At 42.6% G+C, this 23566-nt stretch overlaps 1 protein-coding gene across 7 annotated transcripts in view; it reads left to right on the forward strand.

Moving 5' to 3' along the window:
* c14h5orf22 (chromosome 14 C5orf22 homolog) overlaps positions 1 to 23566 on the forward strand; it is an 84131-nt gene that overhangs the window by 41474 nt on the left and 19091 nt on the right. For all 7 annotated transcript variants that reach the window (XM_061797772.1, XM_061797770.1, XM_061797771.1 and 4 more), the window contains 3 exons: positions 1052 to 1383; positions 3302 to 3364; positions 9473 to 9594. In XM_061797772.1, the coding sequence (XP_061653756.1) occupies positions 1052 to 1383; positions 3302 to 3364; positions 9473 to 9594 (517 nt within the window). The remainder of the gene's footprint in view (positions 1 to 1051; positions 1384 to 3301; positions 3365 to 9472; positions 9595 to 23566) is intronic.

The raw sequence follows: 23566 nt of genomic DNA on the forward strand, positions 1-23566 counted from the left end.
CTTCTGATACGGGTATTGTCCCATGTGATTGTGACAGCAAGCTCAGTGTGTGTGGGCGTGTGCGTCGATGTGTGAGTGAGACGGGACTGCGAAGGAGGAAGGAGTGCGCGCAGGTGCGAGTGTGTATAGTGGTAAGTGTAGTGACGGTGACCGGGGAAGAGTAGCGATTAGCGGAGGACCCGTTGACGTTGAATGTGCAGAGGAGCTAATAAAGCCATTAAGGCAGCAAATCGGTACTTCGTGCCTTTATTGTTGCCGCCACCCAGCTCAGCTGTGCAACGAGAGAAGGGAGTTAACCCCGAGGAGGACAACCTCGGCCCTGGAGAAGGCATCTCCCCTGCGTCTCCCGACCACGGTCAGGTGACCGTAGCAGGAAAGGTTAACACGTCGTATAAAGAAACTAAAATAGATTAAAATAAAAAAATAAGATGCTGTACTTACCATTACTGCTGAGAGTGTGAAAAAAGGAGGGCGAAAAAGGCAAAGATACTCCCGCCGCACAAACACAGACAAGCACTATGCACTAGCTAAGCAGAAACACTATGGTGCTGGGACAAAATGGCGGAGGAGGCACGGGCGTCGTAAAGTCGAAACGTCGTAGGTCGAGTGCGTCGTAACTCGAGGACTTCCTGTATTACATAAACATAAAAGCCAGTGGCACACGTTATCAATATTCAGCCAATAGCGAGCGAGCGAACGTATTTGATTGACAAAGTCTCACAGTCCTGTAGCCCAGGGGCGGACCTTATTTTACATACGTTTTTTTTAAATTTTTTAATATAAATCATTCAACATTTCTCTGTAGTGTGTCAAATTTACAAGACAATTTTTTGGGCCTCTTTAGCGGGTTAATGACTTTATACTTCTGTGCCAAATGTATAATATTTGCTCAAATTTCGGCCGCCAAAATGTTTCCAAATTCTTGGAATAAGCTTTCACATGACGTGAATGCATTATTTTTGAATAATTGATGTAGGTAATGGTATTATACGTACAGGGATTGCCAAAATGCTTTTCTTTGTTTTTTCCCCCCCAAAATAAAATATTACAGAAATGAAAACTGGGGAGGACTCTGAGACATGGCTTGCCAAGAAACCCAGAAGAGAATGTTCACAAGCTGGGGAGCCCAGTTGCTCTCAGCCTCTTTCAAGAACAACTGATGTGCTACAGCTGGCAGAGGCCAGATCTGTTATTAAAGATTCCAGACAAGATGAACAGAGCTCCAGTGTAAAACGGGATTACAGTGGTGAAGATGAAGAAGGATCCACAAGTTATGTTGTTCAGAGGATATCAACTTTTCTGAGTCAGACAGAGCCATACATCCTGGATATTGATTTGGATTTCTTTTCCTGTAAGAATCCGTTCAAGGAGTTATATACTGAGGTAATTTGGGCTTTTTTAAATTTTTATTTTGTATTTGTGGTTGTGTGGTTAGAAACAGTTTCGTTATCATAATATACTGTATTGTAGGGTGTGATTGTATTCTGAGAGTTTTGATGATAACCATTTTTCTACACTTAAATATGTAGACCAAAATATTTTGTGGGCTTGTTTTAAATTGCATTTTAAATCAGTCAGATCTGTAAGATAAACTAAACTGTCACAAATAAAAATGGCACTGTATAATAATTCAAACTTGCCTTCCAGGATGCAGTAGCATTTTAGTTGGGTTTATGCTGAAAGACATTGAAATCTAATACAAAATTTAGGAGTGGGGGCAATGTAGGACAACTGTAATTCATGTTACTCCTGTTTAGCTAAATTCTGCTTCACCATGTTTCCTTTAGGCTCTGTGCTTAACTATTTGACCTGAGTCTGTCGATCTGAGAGCCCTTCTGGGTTTATATTCTATTAGCATTTCTTTCATGTATTCAGGACCTAAACCATTTTGTGATTTATAGACCAATAGCAGAACTTTAAAATATATTCTAAAGCTGACTGGAAGCCAGTGTAAAGACTTTAGAATTGGAGTAATATACTCTTGACTTCTTTGTTCTGGTCAGAACACGAGCTGCAGCATTCTGAATGAGGTGCAGCTGTTTAATGCTCTTTTGGGGGAGTCCAGTCAGAAGAGCATTCAAATAGTCAAGTCTACTTGAGATAAAAGCATGGATGAGCTTCTCCTGGTCTGCTTGGCACATGCAAGCCTTCACTCTGGATATGTTCTTCAGATGGTACAAGGCCGTTTTAGTAATTGATTTGATATGACTGTTGAAAGTACACCAAGGTTTCGGACTTGGTCTTTGGTTTTTAAAGAGAGTGACTCCAGGTATTTACTAACAGCAATCCTCTTTTCTTTGTTGCCAAAAACAATTATCTCTGTTTTGTTGTGGTTTAATTGAAGAAGATTTTGGCTCATCCAGTTATTTATGTTTTAGACAGTGAACACAACACCTCAATTGGACGAAAGTCATCTGGAGACACTGCTAGATATAACTGTGTGTCATCTGCATAGCCATGATCGTCAAAATTAAAGTTCTGAAGAATTTGACCCAAGGGTAGCATATACAGGCTGAACAGGAGGGGTCCAAGAACTGAAGAACTAATGAAATCCAGCATCTGGTGATGTCTGTGCGTTCTAGGCTTCTGGCTGTAATTGACTACAAAGAATCTGCAACCAAGTATTAAAGTAAAAGTAAAGCGGGAATTTAATATATGATTATGTCCCATTACCTTTGGTCCCTTAATATGTGGAAGGCATCTGTACAAACTGATAATTTTTATACCAGTCACCTGATTTGCATGTAAGTACCCTCAAATTAAATCTTAAAGTCTGCAGTTAAAGCACATATTGTTTGTTTCATTTTAAATCCATTGTGTTGGTGTTTAGAGCCAATAGCCAAAGCAAATCAAAATTACTCGTTGTGTTCTGGTGTAATACCATTGAGATATTTGCAAGCATTTTTTTGTTACCAATCCCCCTATGAAAGGAAATGTAATAGTTGAAAAACAGGTTTTTATAGGCTTCTGATTTCAAAACTGGTTATTCATCAATGTGTTCCGTATACTCTCTATGTAATTACAGTGTATGAGGTAATAGTTCATTTATATGGGTTGTGTTGGAAAATTTATGTCAGAAAAAGATTTGCCACAACAGGTTCACAGTCGTAGCGGCCCTCCAAGGGAAGTCATAACTACGATGTGGCCCGTGACAAAAATGAGTTTAACACCCCTGGCCTAATGGAACTGGGATTTACTTGTAAATTATTATTAGAACTTGTGTTATTGTACATCATAATCGTGTAAACTTTCATTTTTATTTACCATGCAAGATAATTCAGATTTATGTCTCTCTGTCAAGGAGGAATATGCCATCCTTCAGGAACTCTACTGCTTCAGAGGACCTGTTCCTAATGCTAACGAGGTAAGACGTGTGTATATAAAATGCCCTTTAATACAAGTATTGTGGAGATGATGTTGACGAGCCAAGACGAGTTGAATTGGTCACCAGATCCGCCAAAATGGCTCCGCTTCACCGTAGGGACGTCCAGGGTGGAGGCAGAGTCCGGGAAAACCACTGGGGTCGGGGTCTGAGGCTGAGCTAGGAGGACTGATGCTCAGGGGGTTAGGCCAGCTGAGCTGGTACCCAAATAGCCACATGAGCAGGCTCCAGGTTGCCCCCGACAACCACAACAAATTCTGAGACCCAGCCTCCAACGCACAAACGCGCCCATCGTAGCAGTGGGGTTAGAAGCCTATTGTGAAAACGTACTTGCTGATGTCAGATCCTTTGGAATGTCAGACTTGGGAAAGTAGTGTTGTGATGTCTAAATGGGAACGAAATTGCCCACGATGTCCCAGAACACAGTTCATTGAGAGACTGCTGACCCGGGAGCTCCAGTGGTTGGAATAAACTCCCCATGGACACGTAGAGGCTGGCCGTACACAAGCTCAGCAAACAAGGCCAGGAGATTCTCTTTGTGTGCAGAAACAAGGCCGAGCATCACCCATAATAAGCGGTCAGCTCAGTCGCTGCCAGTGAGCCTTGCCCTCATGTCCTGATGAAACCACTCACTGTCCGATGAGAGGTCAGAGGGTGTGCAGAAACGAGCTGCCGAGGCAAGGCAAATGTATTTATATAGCGCAGTTCGTACACAATGTGTGTGTATGAACCCAGTGTGTTTTACCTGACTAAAAGCATTTTAAAAACAAGAGCAAAAAACAAAGTAAAAGAGAGCTTATAAGGAAACAGACTAAAATTACAAAAATATTACAGTGCAAGAAAGGTCATTTAAAAATGGGAAATGCTCAATCTTAAGCATGAGAAAAAAATAATAGTTTTCAAACTGGGCTTAAAAACATTGACACGTGGAGCTGACTTGACTTCTATTGGCAACTTATTCCATTTGAGTGCAGTATAACAGCTAAATGCTACCTCACCATGTTGGCTTTGGACTCTGCTCCAATATTTTGACCTGAGTCTGTAGATCTCCATGAGGATTTCTTTCATGTATTCAGGACCTACACCATTTAGTGATTTATTGACCAGTAGTATTTAGTAATTTATAGACCAGTAGCAGAACTTTCAAGTCAGTTCTATAGCTGACTGGGAGCCAGTGTAGAGACTTTAAAATTTCAGTAATTTGCTCTGATCCCTTTGTTCTGGTCAGACCCCGAGCTGCAGCGTACTGAATGAGCTACAGCTGTTTAATGCTCTTTTGGGGGAGTCCAGCCAGAAGAGCATTAAAATAGTCAAGTCTACTTGAGATAAAAGCATGGATGAGCTTCTACTGGTCTGCTTGGAACATGCAACCTTTCACTCTGTATGTTCTTCAGCTCCTAGATGGCTGTTTTAGTGATTGATTTGATATGACATCTGAAAGTCAGATTGTAATCTATCAGCACACCAAGGTTTCAGACTTGGTCTTTGGTTTTTAAAGAAAGTGACTCTTCCTTTCCTTTCGGCTTGTCCCGATAGGGGTCGCCACAGCGTGTCATCCTTTTCCATGTAAGCCTATCTCTACATCCTCCTCTCTCACACCAACTGCCCCCATGTCTTCTCTCACGACATCCATCAACCTTCTCTTTGTTCTTCCTCAAGCTCTCTTGCCTGGCAGCTCAATCCTCGTCATCCTTCTACCAATATACTCACTCTCTCTCCTCTGGACGTGTCCAAACCATCAAAGTCTGCTCTCTAACTTTGTTTCCAAAACATCTAACCTTGGATGTTCCTCTGATGAGCTCATTTCTAATCCTATCCAACCTATTCACTCCTAGAGAGAACTGCAACATCTTCATTTCCGCCACCTCCAGCTCTGCTTCCTGTTGTCTCTTCAGTGCCACTGTCTCTAATCCGTACATCATGGCTGGCCTCACCTCTGTCTAATAAACCTTGCCGTTCATCCTAGCAGAGACTCTTCTGTCACATAACACACCCGAGGTAACTTCCTCCACCCGTTCCAACCTGCTTGGACCCGTTTCTTCACTTACTTACCACACTCCTCACCATTGCTCTGGGCTGTTGACCCAAAGTATTTGAAGTCCTCCACCCGAGCTATTTCTTCTTCCTGTAGCCTCACTCTTCCCCCTCCACCCCTCTCATTCATGCACATATATTCTGTCTTACCTTGACTAATCTTCATTCCTCTCATTTCCAGTGCATGCCTCCACCTTTCTAACTGTTCCTCCACCTGCTCACTGCTTTCACTGCAGATCACAATGTCATTTGCAGACATCATGGTCCACGGGGATTCCTGTTCTGCTGACCTCATACATGTCCTGTACTATTCTAACATACTTCTCTGCCACTCCAGACATCCGCATGCAGTACCAAAGTTCCTCTCTGGGTCCTCTGTCATAGGCTTTCTCTAGATCCACAAAGACACAATGTAGCTCCTTCTGACCTTCTCTGTACTTTTCCATCAACATCCTCGAGGCAAATAATGTGTGTGGTACTCTTTCTAGGCATGAAACCATACTGTTGCTTGCAAATGCATCTGTCCTGAGTCTAGCTTCCACTACTCTTTCCCATCACGTCATTGTGTGGCTCATCAACTTTATTCCTCTATAGTTCCGACAGCTCCACATATCACCCTTGTTCTGAAAAATGGGCACCAGCAACATTTCCTCCATTCCTCAGGCATCTCACCCGCTATAAGTCTGTTGAACAAGCTGGTCTAAAACTCCACAGCACCCTCTCCTAGATGGTTCAATACCGCCACAGGTATGTCATTATGACCAACTGCCTTTCCATTTATCATCCTCTTTGATGACTTTCTAACTTCCCCCTTACTAATCATTGCCACTTCCTGGTCCACCACACCTCTTCTACTCTTCCTTCTCTCTCATTTTCATCTTTCATCAACTCCTCAAAGTATTTTTTCACTATCCAGCACACTACAGGCACCAATCAACACATTTCCATCTGTATCCTGAATCACCCTAACCTGCTGCACATCCTTCCCATCTCTATCCCTCTGTCTGGCCAGCCTGAAGAGATCCTTTTCTCCTTCTTTAGTGTCCAACCTGGCGTACATGGCTCTTGTGTGGTCTTTGCCACCTCTACCTTTGCCCTACGTCGCATGTCAATGTATTCCTTGTCCCACTTCTTAGCTAACCTCTTTCCTTGTATGATTTCCTGTACTTTGAGGTTCCACCACCAAGTCTCCTTCTCCCCTTTCCTGCCTGAAGATACACGAAGTACTCTCCTGCCTGTCTCTGTGATCACCTTGGCTGTAGTGGTCCAGTCTTCTGGAAGGTCCTCCTGTCCACCGAGAGCCTGTCTCACCTCTTCCCGAAAAGCTGCACAACACTCTTCCTTTCTCAGCTTCCAGCACATGGTTCTCTGCTCTGCCTTTGTCTTCTTAATCTTCCTCCCCACCACCATAGTCATCTTACACACCACCATCCTATGCTTACTAGCCACACTCTCCCCTACCACTACCTTACAGTCAGTAACCTTCACATTACATTGTCTGTACAAGATGTAATCCACCTATGTGCTTGTACCTCCACTCTTGTAGGTTAGTTTATGTTCCTGCCTCTTCTGGGGGGAAAAAAAAGTGTTCACTACAGCCATTTCCATCCTTTTTGCTTCCCACCAAATTTCTTTCCTGGATGCTGTACTTACCCATTACTTCTTCATCTCCCCTGTTTCCTTCACCAACATGTCCTTTACAATCTGCACCAATCACACCTCACTCTCTGTCTGGGATGCTCAGAACCGCTTCATCGAGCTCCTTCCACAATTCCAGGTCTGCACTGTAGGCAGGTCAGTCTAGTACCCGTACTTATTTACTACGAAGCCATGCTCTTGTAACATGTGCAGAATGTGGTTTGGCATTGTCTTTCTGAAATAAGCAGGGGCGTCCATGAAAAAGACATTGCTTCGATGGCAGTATATGTTTCTCCAAAACCTGTATGTACCTTTCAGCATGAATGGTGCCTTCACAGATGTGTGTGTTACCCATGCCATTGGCACTAACAAAGCCCCATACCATCACAGATCCTGGCTTGTAAACTTTGCGTCCATAACAGTCCGGATGGTTCTTTTCCTCGTTGGCCCGGACACGACTTCCACAATTTCCAAAAACAATTTAAAATGTGGACTCGTCGGACCACAGAACACTTTTCCACTTTGCATCAGTTCATCTTAGATGAGCTCGGGCCCAGAGAAGCCGCCGGCATTTCTGGGTGTTTTTGATAAATGGCTTTTGTTTTGCATAGTAGAGTTTCAAGTTGCATTTATGGATGTAGCGCTGAACTGTTTTTACTGACATTGGTTTTCTGGAGTGTTCCTGAGCTCATGTGGTGAGATCATTTACCCATTGATGTTGGTTTTTGATGCAGTGCTGCCTGAGGGATCGAAGGTCACGGGCATTCAATGTTGGTTTTCGGCCTTGCCGATTACATGGAGTGATTTCTCCAGTTTCTGTGAACCTTTTGATGATGATATAGACCGTAGATGATGAAATCCCTAAATTCCTTCAATTGTATGTTGAGGAACATTGTTCTTAAACTGTTCGACTATTTTCTCACGCAGTTGTTCACGAAGAGGTGAACCTCGACCCATTTTTGCTTGTGAATGACTGAGCAATTCACGGAAGCTCCTTTTACACCCAATCATGGCACCCACCTGTTCCCAATTAGCCTGTTCACCTGTGGTATGTTCCAAAAAGGTGTTTGATGAGCATTTCTCAACTTTTTTTCTTTTGAGCATTTCTCAACTTTCTTTTTTTTTTTTCACCTGTCCCAGCTTTTTTGGAATGTTTTGGAGCCATCAAATTTTAAGTTAATGATTATTTGCTAAAAACAATAAAGTTTAACAGTTTTAACATTAAATATCTTGTCTTGGTAGTGTATTCAATTAAATATAGGTTGAACATGATTTGCAAATCATTGTATTCTGTTTTAATTTGTTTAACACAACGTCCCAACTTCATTGGAATTGGGGTTGTACATAACACCCTGAATTTCAAGTTTCAGCCTCATCACTCGGTCTGATACTCTTTTTACTCAAAGACATTCTTCGCTAACTCTTCCTTTAGAATAACCACTCCTCCATTTCTCTTCCCAGCTACACCATGGTAAAGTAATTTAAACCCTGCCCCTAAACTTCTAGCCTTACTGCCTTTCCACCTGCTCGCCTGTACTCACAATATATCAACTTTTCTCCTAAACATCATGTCAACCAACTCCCAAGATTTTCCTGATATAGTCCCAACATTCAAAGTCCCCAAATTCAATTCTAGGGTCTGTGCTTGCCTCTTCTCTTTCTGTCTAAGAACCCGGTTTCCACCTCCGTCTTCAACCCACAGTAGCTGAATTTCCACGGGCGCCCTGTAGGTTAACGGCGCTGGGGACGGACATTGTTAACACGGGCCACGACCGATCCGGTATGGAATTCTTTAGATGAACACTCATACAGTATTTGTTTGGCAAAGTTTTTAGCTGGATGCCCTTCCTGACGCAACCCTCTGCATTTATCTGGGTTTGGGACCGGCCTACAGTTTGCACTGGCTTGTGCCCCCCATAGGGCTGCATTTTTAAAGAAAGTGACTCCAGGTATTTATTAAGGACTGTTCCATATCATCCTACCCAAGTTTCCAACATCAGGACATAATGAATGCCTGTGCCACCTCTGTTGAGGTAGGAGAGGGCAAGGGAATAGAATGCACATCGTTGTGAGGAATGAAAGGAAGGAAACCGGAGTACCCTGAGAAAACCCACGCAGACACGGGGAGAACAGGCAAACTACACACAGGCAAGGCCGGATTCGAACCCAGGTCCTCAGAACTGTGATAACCAGTCATCCACCTTGCCGCCCGAAGCCCATATCCTCTTTTCTCATTTTGATCCCCACATTTTATAGAAGCAAGCTAGAATTGTTCCAATGAATAGGACGTGTGAATTATTATACCATTTGTGGCTGATACCCAAAGCTCAATCATTACGCTGCTAAAAGATTAAATGCATTTAAATGTTCTTACTGTTAAAATTGTTAACACGATTATGTTTGTGTCCACATGTCCAGGACGAGCTTGATGAGTGTGTGGATCGTCGTATACGTCAGTTAGAGGACTTAGAAGCAGCATTCGCTGATCTGCTAGAAGATGATCGAGAAGAGATTGTTACACATTGGGTCAGGAAACTTGGGTGAGCTTACTGTTTTTCTCAACATTTCCAACATGTTATCTCTTTCTTGAGTTTTGATAATTTCGACATTTTCCTCAGATTTAGTGGCAGTCAAAAGTCAGTTAAGTTGTTAAGCTCAGGAGTGTCGTACATGTTTTCATTGTGGACCACATGGCAGTTTCAACATTGTTAATTATGCTATAAAAACACTAATACAGGGATCAAGCCTGACAGTGAATGGCGAAAAGCCACAGATAATTGTAGCCCATTATAACTGCATTGGGGGAAAAAAAAGCAGTTTAAAACCAAAACATTTTTGAATAAGCGGGAATATACCGCCAATAAGCCTTTCCGGGGTTGGTTCCCCCCAAAATGAAAAAAAAAGTAGTTATTTATTTATTTTTATTTTTTTAAATCCACAAATAAGTGAATCCGCCGGTGCCAAACTGCGAGTATCTAAATTGTATCGGCATTACCACATTACCGGTAACTAGGCTTTACACAATCTGGATTTTTGGGGCCGATCAGCAAGTTTTAAAAAACAATCACCGATCCGACCACAAGATTGAGCAATGTGTCTATTTACATCACTTGTTCATTTATTGTATATACTTGTGTACTGTATACTGAGTACTGTATCTTCAAATGTATTCTCTAGCATTTTAGATAAAAGCTAAAACATCAATGACCTCTGGGGGGTATTCAAGGATTTGCCACTGACATAACTTTAGTTCAAATCAACATTACAACATGACAGAAATAATGGGTGCTAACTTACTGTAATTAAATTACTTTGTTGCAATTAAATTAATAAATACTGTTAATGACATGATTACTCTAACTTTCTCACTGTTTGGACAGGTGTTGTTCAGAGAATGCTTAAGTTTTTGTTTTTTTTTGTTTTTTTTTCACACTGCATTGCTTGAACCCGGCATCCTCCTCCTCGTGTATATTCTTCAGGTGCCTGATCAAATTTGTGTTGAAGCATTTAGATGACGTTCCCCACAACATACTTCAGTTGTGCACAGACTGCAAATAACTTACGTGTTGTTTGTCTGAGACACTGCAAAATTGTCCCACACCGATGTTTTTAACACTGTGTTTTTAACGGACAAGATTGAAAAACACTTTATTGGCCATCGGATAGTTACAGTACTACGCCACAAGACACGTGACAAGGCTAAAAATAAACTAGCTTTTGGATTCATATGCGACGCGGAGTTAAATGTCTTGTCCGGAGCCGATCAATGACGTCATGGAGCAATGTGTACCATTTACATGACTTGTTCATTTATTGTATATACTTGTGTACTGTATACTGAGTACTGTATCCATCCTTCCATCCATCCATCCATTTTCTGTACTGCTTATCCTCACTCGGGTCGCGAGCGTGCTGGAGCCCATCCCAGCTCAAAATTATTCTCTAGCATTTTAGACAAAAGTTAAAACATCAATGACCTCAAGGAGGCATTCAAGGATTGGCCACTGACATATGTTTAGGTCAGGTCAACATTACAACATGACAGAAATAATGGGTGCTAACTTACTGTAATTAAATTACTTTGTTGCAATTAAATTACTTTAATAAATACTGTTATTGACACGCTTACTCTAACTTTCTCACTGTCCCGGGCTATATGGACGGGGGTTCTCCAGATTTTGCGTCGGTTTGGCTTTTCCTTTTTTATTTCCACCACGCTGCGTTGCTTGAACGCGGCATGCTCCTCCTTGTGTACATTCTTCAGGTGCCCGATCAAATTTGTTGTGTTGAAGCATTTAGATGACGTTCCCCACAACGTACTTCAGTTGTGCACAGACTGCAAATAACTTACGTGTGGTTTGTCTGAGACACCGCAAGTCCCACACCGATGACGTGTTTTTTCACCAACAAGATTGAAAAAACTTTATTGGGCATCACATAGTTACAGTACTGCGCCACAAGACACGTGACGAGGCTAAAAAGAAATTAGCTTTTGGATTCATACGCGACAAAGACGTGGAGTTAAATGTCTTGTGCGGAGCCGATCAATGACGTAATTGATCGGATCGGCGAATTATGACATGAAAGCTGATCAGCATAAAATGCTAATTATCGGCCGATACTGATCAGATCGGCGTAAAGTCTACCGGTAACCTTTCATTGACCAGTGACTCTCCGTGCTGTGTTTTTGTTTTTATGTCTCAAAATTATTTTCTGTCAAATGGCTATCTGTTGTCGTACTAGAGTGGACCAACTACCGGAGATAAATTCCATGTGCGTTGATGACATACTGTACTTGGCAAATAAAGATGATTCTGATTCTGATGCGGGGGTCCACTGTAATGTTGACTAAAAAAGGAATTTCTTACCAGCACCGACTCCTCTTTACCTCAATTTAGGAAGGTCCTTACAGATTTGCAGGAGCATTTTGGGGGTCGTCAAATGCCGTCAGGGGCCCCTCGCTGTCGGGTCGCAATCAGCCTCAAACCAGGCAGGAGGATGTCCGAGAAAGCAGATTCACGGTCAACTTTAATGTCTGAAATTGGTGATAACCTTAAACCTGCAGAGCCTTCTCTGAGAGGAATTCTTGACACCCTACAGAATTTCAGAAGAAGAAAGAAAACCTACTTGGAGCAGTGGATAGTCTGATCACAATTAGTTTATTAATAAAAAGCAAAGAGGTTACAAAAGTGCAGCAAGTCTGTATCCCTGGGGGACGGATAGAACAAAACTGACAGGAACAGGAAAGAGAAGACACCCTTGAGCTTAATCTTTTAGTATTTCCAAAACTCCTCCTCCTCATGTAAAAGTGTGGCATTTCTCTTCACAATATTCAGTAACAGTTTGGCCTTCCTATACACAAAATCCCGTAAACATCCAAGTATTTCTAGAGGAAAATGTTTCCAAAATAAATACGAAATTCTGCACATTGGGGGTCATTGTATCAAATAATGTGACAGACATTCCCTGACTTTCCCCAGCAGTGTCTCAGAATAACAGCAAACATTCACAAATTGTGATAGTAAAGGCAATTTTTATTGTATGTTTTCAAGCCGTAAGGAGAAGAAGAGGGATAAAAAGTAAAAAACAACAGCAACTTTAGTCACAGGAACCTTGAGCTGCTTCGGGATGGTCTTATAGCCTTTACCTTTAACATGGTTCTCTAATTTTCTTTCTAATCTAAACTCTCCGCTTCCTCAGGTCATTGTTGAGTATGGTACACACCATGTCACCAAACTGCACAGTGATTATGTGTCACCCTTTAAATAGGCAGACTGACTGATTATAAGTTGGAAGACACCTGTGATACTAATTAGAGGACACATGTCCCTATGCTCAAAATATTTTCAATCTTTTCTATGGGGTACCATCATTTTTGTCCAAGCTTGTTTCATGCGTTGATTTTTGTAAAAATAATTCTGCTGAACCACAGTTCAAAAGCAATGTCTGATTTTCAGTGGTTAATTTTCATTAATTTTTTATTCATTATTACTTTTGTCAGATTCAAGTATTTTCTGTAACCACTGTGGGTTTTTCTTTCATTAACAAAGGGGTACCAATAATTTTGTCCACGTGTGTATGTTATTTATTGACATTTACATTAGCAGCCATTTACATTAACTCAGTTGAATTTTTCTCCTTTATTTATACTTTTCACCCTTATTTGCCATTTAGTTTTCTTTTTGCATCATACTAAACCATTTGCACTATTGCAGCATTTTGACAGAGGTTTTTATAGGAGATAATTGATTATTTTGCTGTTTGTTCACGATGCTGGCTACGGTATGCATGATGTTTGCCTACACATGCGATGAGCTAATAGGCTTCCAATACGGGGTTGGCGTCTCTACGGTATGCATCCAGGACGAAATATGGAAAAAGTTTTTATTGAGGAAAGCGATCTGGCAAAGTTACAGAGAGAATTGAGAGGGCCAGGAGATTTTACCCATTCTTTCCAACTGCCAACAGAACGACAAGCTATTGGCTTAGCTAACAGCCAGCAGGCTAACACGGAGTGCAGCGTCTTGTTTTCTAAAACCGAAACATTCCTGAGAGGGAATACAGTATTTCACCTCATCATGCCCTAGCCATTCCTAAATCTCATCAAAGCCTGCCCGGTACCAGTTACCAGATCGTCTGAGTAACTTCAGCCCCGCTGCAACTAACCTCCTCAGGTTTGTCAGGCCAAGGCGAATCTACAGCTGTTGAGAAAAATACCTCTCACCCAGGCGTGGCCCAGCTGACAGGACACCCACCAATAGGGATGCATGAGAACTATTTTTTTCACCAAGACTATCGTTTTTTTCATGGTTTATATCAGGAGTCTTGAACAATTTCCAGGCCAAGGCCCCCCAACTGATGGAAAGCTGGAGCAAGGATGCCCTACCTATGTATATTGTATATAAATGTGTTTGTATCAAACTGGATTTATAACAAAATGCCATTTATTCATATAAAATATAATTAAAATAGTATTATACGAACATATCATTTATTATATATCACGTCTTCAACATGTAATGTAATATAAGAATAAAAGAATGCCTTTTTATTGTCACTATACACAACTACAATATGATTGAGATTAGATACAATGTATAAATGTAATTTGTTATTGTGGAATCCATCCAAGAAATCACATTTCATAAGGTTGTGTTTGCCAATAAAAATGTTGCTTTTGTAGTGCAAACTGTTAAAACGTACATCCATCCATTTTCTGTTCTGCTTTATCCTCACAAGGGTCGCGGGCGTGCTGGAGCCTATCCTAGCTATCTTCGGGCGAGAGGCGGGGTACACCCTGAACTGGTCGCCAGGCAATCGCAGGGCACATATAAATAAACAACCGTTCGCGCACACATTCACACCTAAGGGCAATTTAGAGTTTCCAATCAACCTACCATGCATGTTTTTGGGATGTGGGAGGAAACAGGAGTGCCCGGAGAAAACCCACACAGGCACGGGGAGAACATGCAAACTCCACACAGGCGGGGCCGGGATTTGAACCCCGGTCCTCAGAAACGTTAGGCAGATGTCCTAACCAGTTGTCCACTGTGCAGCCCTGTTAAAAAAAAAATTGTCAGTGTGAAACATCTTCTCTTTCAGGATCGTTTGGTATGCCAATGTAAAGGCCTCTTTGTACTCCCGCGGTCGTGCGGCCGCAGACGCCTGCATTGCGTCACGTGACCGACGAATTGCCCCGCGCGGCCCCTCTGCGTAGCTTGCCGCGCACACGGCAAAAATAGTTGCTGCGCGTCGAACGCCGCGGAGATCATCTCTCGTAATTGGTCCGTTTTAGTCACATGCTGTGATGACGTACTCAGCGTGCCGCTTGGTTCTACATACCATCTACGCCGCTGCCTTCTCGATCGCTTTTGCAGCATAATTACACGTATCATCTGGTCATCTAGGTCAATTTGTTCTAGCAGACACTTCCACGGTTGCCATTGTTGTTGCTTTGTTCGTTGTTACTGAAAGGAAAGTAAAAACGGCTACCAGAAATGGCCAAAAAAATGCAGAGGAAATGCCCCCCTGTAGTGTCCTAGCTAATACCAGCCGTAGCAACACCCCCGACTTGGAGGTGAACTGCAGTACATTTTCAAAACTGGATAGCCGCAGTGACATCAGCGCCGTCCGCGCGAGTATGAAGAAGCCTTAAGAGCCTCTTCCCACTCATAGGCGATCTTTGACGTATTCTCTCGGTAGAAGTCAAGCTAGTCATCATCTCGTCACAATAAAAGTGAATTCTGAAAACGGCTTATACCACGTTGAATTGTGCTGTAACCGTTTACATATTTTACTAGATCTATCTGATATTTGTATCAACACCAGAGACCTCCATAAAAGCAAGAACGAACCCCACGTGTATGGCGATTTCTTTATTAGTTTGCCGGCTGTCTCTCGTCACATACTTAGGTGAATGAACTTCTCTCATTTGTTTCTGCTCAAAACTTGAATAATACACAATTTGTTTTTAAACAGTATAAGAACGGGTGATTGTTAATGTTTATTTTGAAACATTTGAATTTGTGGCTGAGCGAAGAGTGCCGGGGACTGGGCGGTATTGCTCCTGAGCAAGTCGGCAGAAGCGCGTCATTTGTAGATACGGACGCGCGCTGGCCCCGTCAAATGAATGACGGCCATTGTGTGTTTTGATGTGAATTCCATTTGTAGGTGAACCAATTTATTATCCAGTGAGCGAACGTTGCAAAGGAAAATGTCTAGGAGCGGTGTTCTGCAGGGGTTAGCGTTTACCTTAGCTGTTAGTCCACCGTGACAACTGTGCTTCTGCATGCAGCCAAACCTCCCGCGCTTGCTCCTGTGTTGGCTTGGGCTGCTATGCGAGTCCACTACTTCGGGTCTTGCGGAGAGCTGCTCTCCAAAGGACGCGAGCGTCGTAGTTACGAGCTCAAAGTCACTGGATGCTCGTAATTTCAGCAAGTGCTGGCGATTATATGCTAATTTACTGCGGATATTGACTGTTTTTGGTGTTGTAGGTGAATGTTGGGACTATGACAGGAAAATCCCGGGAGTTGGTTGACATGATGATTAGGAGAAAGGTTGATATATTGTGTGTCCAGGAGACCAGGTGGAAAGGCAGTAAGGCTAGAGGTTTAGGGGCAGGGTTTAAATTATTTTACCATGGTGTAGATGGGAAGAGAAATGGAGTCGGGGTTATTTTAAAAGAAGAGTTGGCTAAGAATGTCTTGGAGGTGAAAAGAGTATCAGATCGAGTGATGAGGCTGAAATTTGAAATTGAGGGTGTTATGTGTAATGTGATTAGTGGCTATGCCCCACAGGTAGGATGTGACCTAGAGGTGAAAGCGAAATTCTGGAAGGACCTAGATGATGTAGTTCTGAGCATCCCAGACAGAGAGAGAGTCGTAATTGGTGCAGATTGTAATGGACATGTTGGTGAAGGTAATAAGGGTGATGAAGAAGTGATGGGTAAGTACGGTATCCAGGAAAGGAACTTGGAGGGACAGATGGTGGTAGACTTTGCAACAAGGATGCAAATGGCTGTAGTGAACACTTTTTTCCAGAAGAGGCACGAACATAGGGTGACCTACAAGAGCGGAGGTAGAAGCACACAGGTGGATTACATCTTGTGCAGACGATGTAATCTGAATTAGGTTACCAACTGTAAGGTAGTGGTAGGGGAGAGTGTGGCTAGACAGCATAGGATGGTGGTGTGTAAGATGACTCTGGTGGTGGGGAGGAAAATTAGGAAGACAAAGGCAGAGAAGAGAACCATGTGGTGGAAGCTGAGACAGGACGAGTGTTGTGCAGCTTTTCGGGAAGAGGTGATACAGGCTCTCGGTGGACGGGAAGAGCTTCCAGAAGACTGGACCACTGCAGCCAAGGTGATCAGAGAAGCAGGCAGGAGAGTACTTGGTGTATCTTCTGGCAGGAAAGGAGAGAAGGAGACTTGGTGGTGGAACCTCACAGTACAGGAAATCATACAAGGAAAACGGTTAGCTAAGAAGAAGTGGGACACTGAGAGGACCGAGGAGAGGCGAAAGGAATACATTGAGATGCGACACAGGGCAAAGGTAGAGGTGGCAAAGGCAAAACAAGAGGCATATGATGACATGTATGGCAGGTTGGACACTAAAGAAGGAGAAAAGGATCTATACAGGCTGGCCAGACAGAGGGATAGAGATGGGAAGGATGTGCAGCAGGTTAGGGTGATTAAGGATAGAGATGGAAATATGTTGACTGGTGCCAGCAGTGTGCTAGGTAGATGGAAAGAATACTTCGAGGAGTTGATGAATGAGGAAAATGATAGAGAAGGGAGAGTAGAAGAGGCAAGTGTGGTGGACCAGGAAGTGGCAATGATTAGTAAGGGGGAAGTTAGAAAGGCATTAAAGAGAATGAAAAATGGAAAGGCAGTTGGTCCTGATGACATTCCTGTGGAGGTATGGAAGCATCTAGGAGAGGTGGCTGTGGAGTTTTTGACCAGCTTGTTCAATAGAATTCTAGTGCGTGAGAAGATGCCTGAGGAATGGAGGAAAAGTGTACTGGTGCCCATTTTTAAGAACAAAGGTGATGTGCAGAGCTGTGGCAACTATAGAGGAATAAAGTTGATGAGCCACACAATGAAGTTATGGGAAAGAGTAGTGGAGGCTAGACTCAGGACAGAAGTGAGTATTTGCGAGCAACAGTATGGTTTCATGCCTAGAAAGAGTACCACAGATGCATTATTTGCCTTGAGGATGTTGATGGAAAAGTACAGAGAAGGTCAGAAGGAGCTACATTGTGTCTTTGTAGATCTAGAGAAAGCCTATGACAGAGTACCCAGAGAGGAACTGTGGTACTGCATGCGGAAGTCTGGAGTGGCAGAGAAGTATGTTAGAATAATACAGGACATGTACGAGGGCAGCAGAACAGCGGTGAGGTGTGCTGTCGGTGTGACAGAAGAATTTAAGGTGGACGTGGGACTGCATCAGGGATCAGCCCTGAGCCCCTTCCTTTTTGCAGTGGTGATGGATAGGCTGACAGATGAGGTTAGACTGGAATCCCCGTGGACCATGATGTTTGCAGATGACATTGTGATCTGCAGTGAATCAGGGAGCAGCTGGAGGAACAGTTAGAAAGATGGAGGCATGCACTGGAAAGAAGAGGAATGAAGATTAGCCGAAGTAAAACAGAATATATGTGCATGAATGAGAGGGGTGGTGGGGGAAGAATGAGGCTACAGGGAGAAGAGATGGCAAAGGTAGAGGACTTTAAATACTTGGGGTCAACCGTCCAGAGCAATGGTGAGTGTGGTCAGGAAGTGAAGAAACGGGTCCAAGCAGGTTGGAACGGGTGGAGGAAGGTGTCAGGTGTGTTATGTGACAGAAGAGTCTCTGCTAGGATGAAGGGCAAAGTTTATAAAACAGTGGTGAGGCCAGCCATGATGTATGGATTAGAGACAGTGGCACTGAAGAGAAAACAGGAAGCAGAGCTGGAGGTGGCGTAAATGAAGATGTTGAGGTTCGCTCTCGGAGTGACCAGGTTGGATAAAATTAGAAATGAGCTCATCAGAGGGACAGCCAAGGTTCGATGTTTTGGAGACAAAGTTAGAGAGAGCAGACTTCAATGGTTTGGACACGTCCAGAGGAGAGAGAGTGAGTATATTGGTAGAAGGATGATGAGGATGGAGCTGCCAGGCAAGAGAGCTAGAGGAAGACCAAAGAGAAGGTTGATGGATGTCGTGAGGGAAGACATGATGGCAGTTGGTGTTCGAGAGGAGGATGCAGGAGATAGGCTCTCATGGGAAAGGATGACGCGCTGTGGCGACCCCTAACGGGACAAGCCGAAAGGAAAAGAAGAAGAGGTGAGGTGGATTTTTTTTTGCCTCTGGTTCTGTGCCGCTGGTCCCCCGGGAGAACACCAGCTTCCATTGGGCTGGAATGAATGAAGACTTTTGGGCTAATTAAATTTATTGAACAAGCCTTAGTGTCATAGCAGCTCCTTACAAAGCCAGAACAAGGAAAAAAGCCCCTGAAACTCTTGGACGCCAGTTTATAAAGGTTTAATTATCTGGGCATGGAATTAACCCAGCCCCTGTGTTTAACCGGACTGATGGTCCCTGTGACCATATTTGGAGGGTTCTGCTGGCCACAAGGTGGCACTCTGTGTCCATGAAATACCCACCCGCCTGCTGGCATCCAAAAGACGGACCAGCGGAACAGATGGTACACTTATCACGTAAGATGCAAAACAGACCTCTTTGAAGACTCGAACCCCTGTTGTAAACCAAAGACAGGTTATTGTTTGAAAAGAGAAGGATAGCCCTAATAAACGCACAAATGGCCGTAGGAATTCCTTTGAAGTAGAAAACAAAGAAAATATGGTTGGCTTGATTACTGTGCTCAAAATACTTGGTCCTCTCAAAACAATTCTGACTTCAGTATACAACAAATATACAACATATTCCTCCCTTTAATGAGATCCCCGAACTCATTACAAAACATAGAAGCAGCAACTGACACCTGGCAAGAAACAACAAACCAGCGTTAGCCCAAAAAAGTTAAACTATTACCATAATTTCTCGTGTATAATGCGCAAAATTCTGGAAAACCCTTCTACCTATGTATAATGCATTTTTACAATGCATGATTTTGCTTCTACCCATATGATCAAAACATGAAGTACTATCTGTATTTTGTTAGTTTTTTTCAAATAATTTTTCTGGTTAAGCACTTTATTTGAACACAATCTTTTTTTTAATTTAGTTGCTCTTATTTTGAAATTCACAGCCCTACTTTTATTTAGTAAATAAAACACACAATTGTGCTCCTATGTTTGATTTGCCAGGCTGAATTTGTAAGACGGGTACAATTCTTTAAAGAAAACATGAACCAGGCCAAACATTTAATTTTATTTTAATGGGATTAAAATTAAACGGTTAAGGATTCCAAAAAAGCATGATCATTGAACAAAACATAACCATAAAGAAATTAATGATGGTTGTTGTTCAGTCATCAGTCATATTAAAAAATAAATAAATAAATAAATTTAAAAAAATTTAATTCACAAATTCTGCCAGGGTATGTAAACTTATGGGCACAACTGTACATATATTCGTACCCCTGCCATATTGGAATGAAAGTGTAGGCTACACTTTTTTTTATAACAACTCGGTGGTGGTGGAATTTTGGAATGAAAGTGTACAGCTTTTTCATAACCACTCGGTGGCGGCATACATTTATAAAATGTTTTTTTTTAAAAAATATTATTATTTTTTTTTAATTTTCTCCTATACCTATGTATAATGCGCACTATTGACTTTTGACAATTTTTTTGGGGAAAAAAATGCACATTATACACGAGAAATTACGGTATCTACAATTTGGAAGAATCTACTTGATCAAGAAAGCCTATACTGCTCCAGGGCATCTACTTAAGGTTAACTATTAAATAGGAAAAGCAACTACCATATTAAGGTCGAATTGCTCCCTGCGCCCCCTCGTCATCCCGAGGCCTCACGTGAGTGAGTACCAAACAGCCAAATGAACCAAATTTCCTACACGCGAACAATAACAACATGAAGCTAGGCAACCCTAAATTTATGCATTTGTATGTGCAGCCTCGTGGGCGCGGTTTCGCGGCTTCCTGTCGAAAAACTCTTAAGAGAAGAGTAAAAGAGAGAGTGCCATGATAAGTCTCCTTCAGAGCCGCCGTCCAGCCAAATGCCCAAGGGGACCCTTACACGGACGACAAAGCATAAATAAAAGAATAATAAAAACATCGAAATGAAGGAAATAAAAACAGTTGATACACCAAAAATACAACTGTGGAAGCCAACATATCAAAATACACAAACATAAATCAGAATCAAAATTCCTAATGGTGGTCTCCCTCCATATAGTGTACAGTTTGTGACATTGATGGAGAATGTCTCATCCAAATTCTGGACCGTCCTGTCCAGGGACCGCTGTCCGTAATCACAGTCCATGAACAAGTCCCAGAGTCCAGGTTTGTACAAGCGGGACCCCGAACAGCTCCAGAACACTTCTGTAAAAACAAAAACATCTGCCAGTATTTTACGACAAAATCAAACATAATGCAACAAATTGTCAAATGGATATCCAACAATACATCATATGGAGGGAAGTCACGTCCACAGGGCTCATGGGGAGTCATTTGGTCCTTCTCATCAAGTTGCCAACCCCCAGCTATCAATACAATTACCCATTTGTAGGTCGGAGGAGCTTGTAATTTTATACACATTATCAATCATAACCCACATAAAACACCGAGGTATTACCAATGTCAAAGCATTTTTCCACATGGATATGCCGAATTGGGCGGCACGGTGGCCGACTGGTTAGAGCGTCAGCCTCACAGTTCTGAGGACCCGGGTTCAATCCCCGGCCCCGCCTGTGTGGAGTTTGCATGTTCTCCCCGTGCCTGCGTGGGTTTTCTCCGGGTACTCCGGTTTCCTCCCACATCCCAAAAACATGCATGAATTGGAGACTCTAAATTGCCCGTAGGCATGACTGTGAGTGCGAATGGTTGTTTGTTCCTATGTGCCCTGCGATTGGCTGGCAACCAGTTCAGGGTGTACCCCGCCTCCTGCCCGATGACAGCTGGGATAGGCTCCAGCACGCCCGCGACCCTAGTGAGGAGAAGCGGCTCAGAAAATGGATGGATGGATGGAGGGAAGTCACGTCCACAGGGCTCATGGGGAGTCATTTGGTCCTTCTCATCAAGTTGCCAACCCCCAGCTATCAATACAATTACCCATTTGTAGGTCGGAGGAGCTTGTAATTTTATACACATTATCAATCATAACCCACATAAAACACCGAGGTATTACCAATATCAAAGCATTTTTCCACAAGGATATGCCGAATTGCTCAATACCGCCCTTGCATTGTCCTCAGCCTCCAAACCAATGTGGACATGACTCCTTTGTGTACCACCGCTGAACATTACTCTTATGAAAACAAACTAGTAAAAAGGCATGGTTGTACAAAAGGACTCGACTTCCAATCTAAACAATTCACAATAGTTACCACTGGATAGGCATCTTGTACAGTGGACCCCACCTCTACCGGTTCACCATGAGATTCAATCTCTTTTAATAACGGCAATTGTGCTTTGTCTCCCGGCATTAGAACGCCAACCGACCTAAGGATCATAGCCTTCACAAACGTGAGTAGCAATGTGCAGAAGCAAAACATCACACACAAAGCCAAAACGAGCGCTGCTAAAATTTGAACACTGCACCCATAGGCCCAAACCTGTCCTATAACCAGAATTGGCTGACCAGCCTGCTTCAGCCGAAGGGCCAAAAGCATCTCTAATAACCTTTAACGCTTCACTATACTGGTCATATTATCTGTGTTATCTGGTATCAAAGTGTAACATAACAAGCATCTCCTGTCAAATTCAGAAAAACACACAAACCTCCCTGCTTAGCCAAAATGTAGTTGTGCCATATCATGTTTAAGCAAAGTTAGTCTATGGCTAGTCAAATTTCTTAATCCTTTCATTAGCAAATCCCTGCTAAGTGTACGTTATATTATCAATATGATCAGCCAAAAATGTAACTCCATACCATGGAAAAAATCCAATGCCCCATTTCTCTCCTAGACTAATTCCAATGATATGCCTCTAATTTATGGAACTGCGCCAATTCTCTCTTAGTCCTGGTACCTTTAACTCCAACAACTTTAACTCAAACGTTAAATATGAGTGTTGCATGGGGCTGTAGTGCTACACCCTGTGAGGGAAGGACAGGACAAGATAGAACAGGACAAGGACAGGAAAAGAAGCATGCAGGACAAGGGTCGTGAAACCTTGGTGGCATTAATTATGTGAATTATAAAAGTCTACAGGATGAGAGTATAAGTGAGGGGATACACACGCGATTTGCATATTCATGAGTTATTTGTCGCAGTAAGTGCGTGACACCGCACCCAGTGAAAGAGTTCAAGGTTCTGGCCACGAACCTTGAAGTTTGGACGCGCACACCGCAATGTACACCTCAGGAGGAAACAGTCTTGTCCTGATGTCCTTCAGGAAGCATAACTGATCACTCTCGATTTTCCTTCAAGGACTTTCAGCCAAGAAAGGAGCAATATAAGTTAGAACAAAGGACAATTTAAACCTACATAAAGTAAGTACAGTAAACTAAACCCCTAAACTGAAAATAAATTGCGAGTATATTTAATTCAATTTCTTTCCCATAGATAACAGAAATTGTAAGGTATATTCAAGTATATACACTATACCTATTCAATACTCTTACAGAATTTCCGTTCCAAGTTCTCAAATTATCCACTTGGGAAAGCAGTAGAGCAGTAAACAATCTTACAGTTGTTCCCCCTCTTGCTGCGCACACTTTGACCCCCACCTTTCACTTCCACCAGCGGTCGTGAAAGGTGACAGCACTAATAGACACACATTTACAGCCACGTAGATGTCGTTCTCACATAATGACACAAACAACACATCTCCATGACCATGATCAAACTACTCTGCACTTACCCTCAGACCACTGTTTATACTTAGGGCCGA

This window comes from Phyllopteryx taeniolatus, chromosome 14 (assembly GCF_024500385.1).
Source record: "Phyllopteryx taeniolatus isolate TA_2022b chromosome 14, UOR_Ptae_1.2, whole genome shotgun sequence".
Lineage (NCBI taxonomy): Eukaryota > Metazoa > Chordata > Actinopteri > Syngnathiformes > Syngnathidae > Phyllopteryx > Phyllopteryx taeniolatus.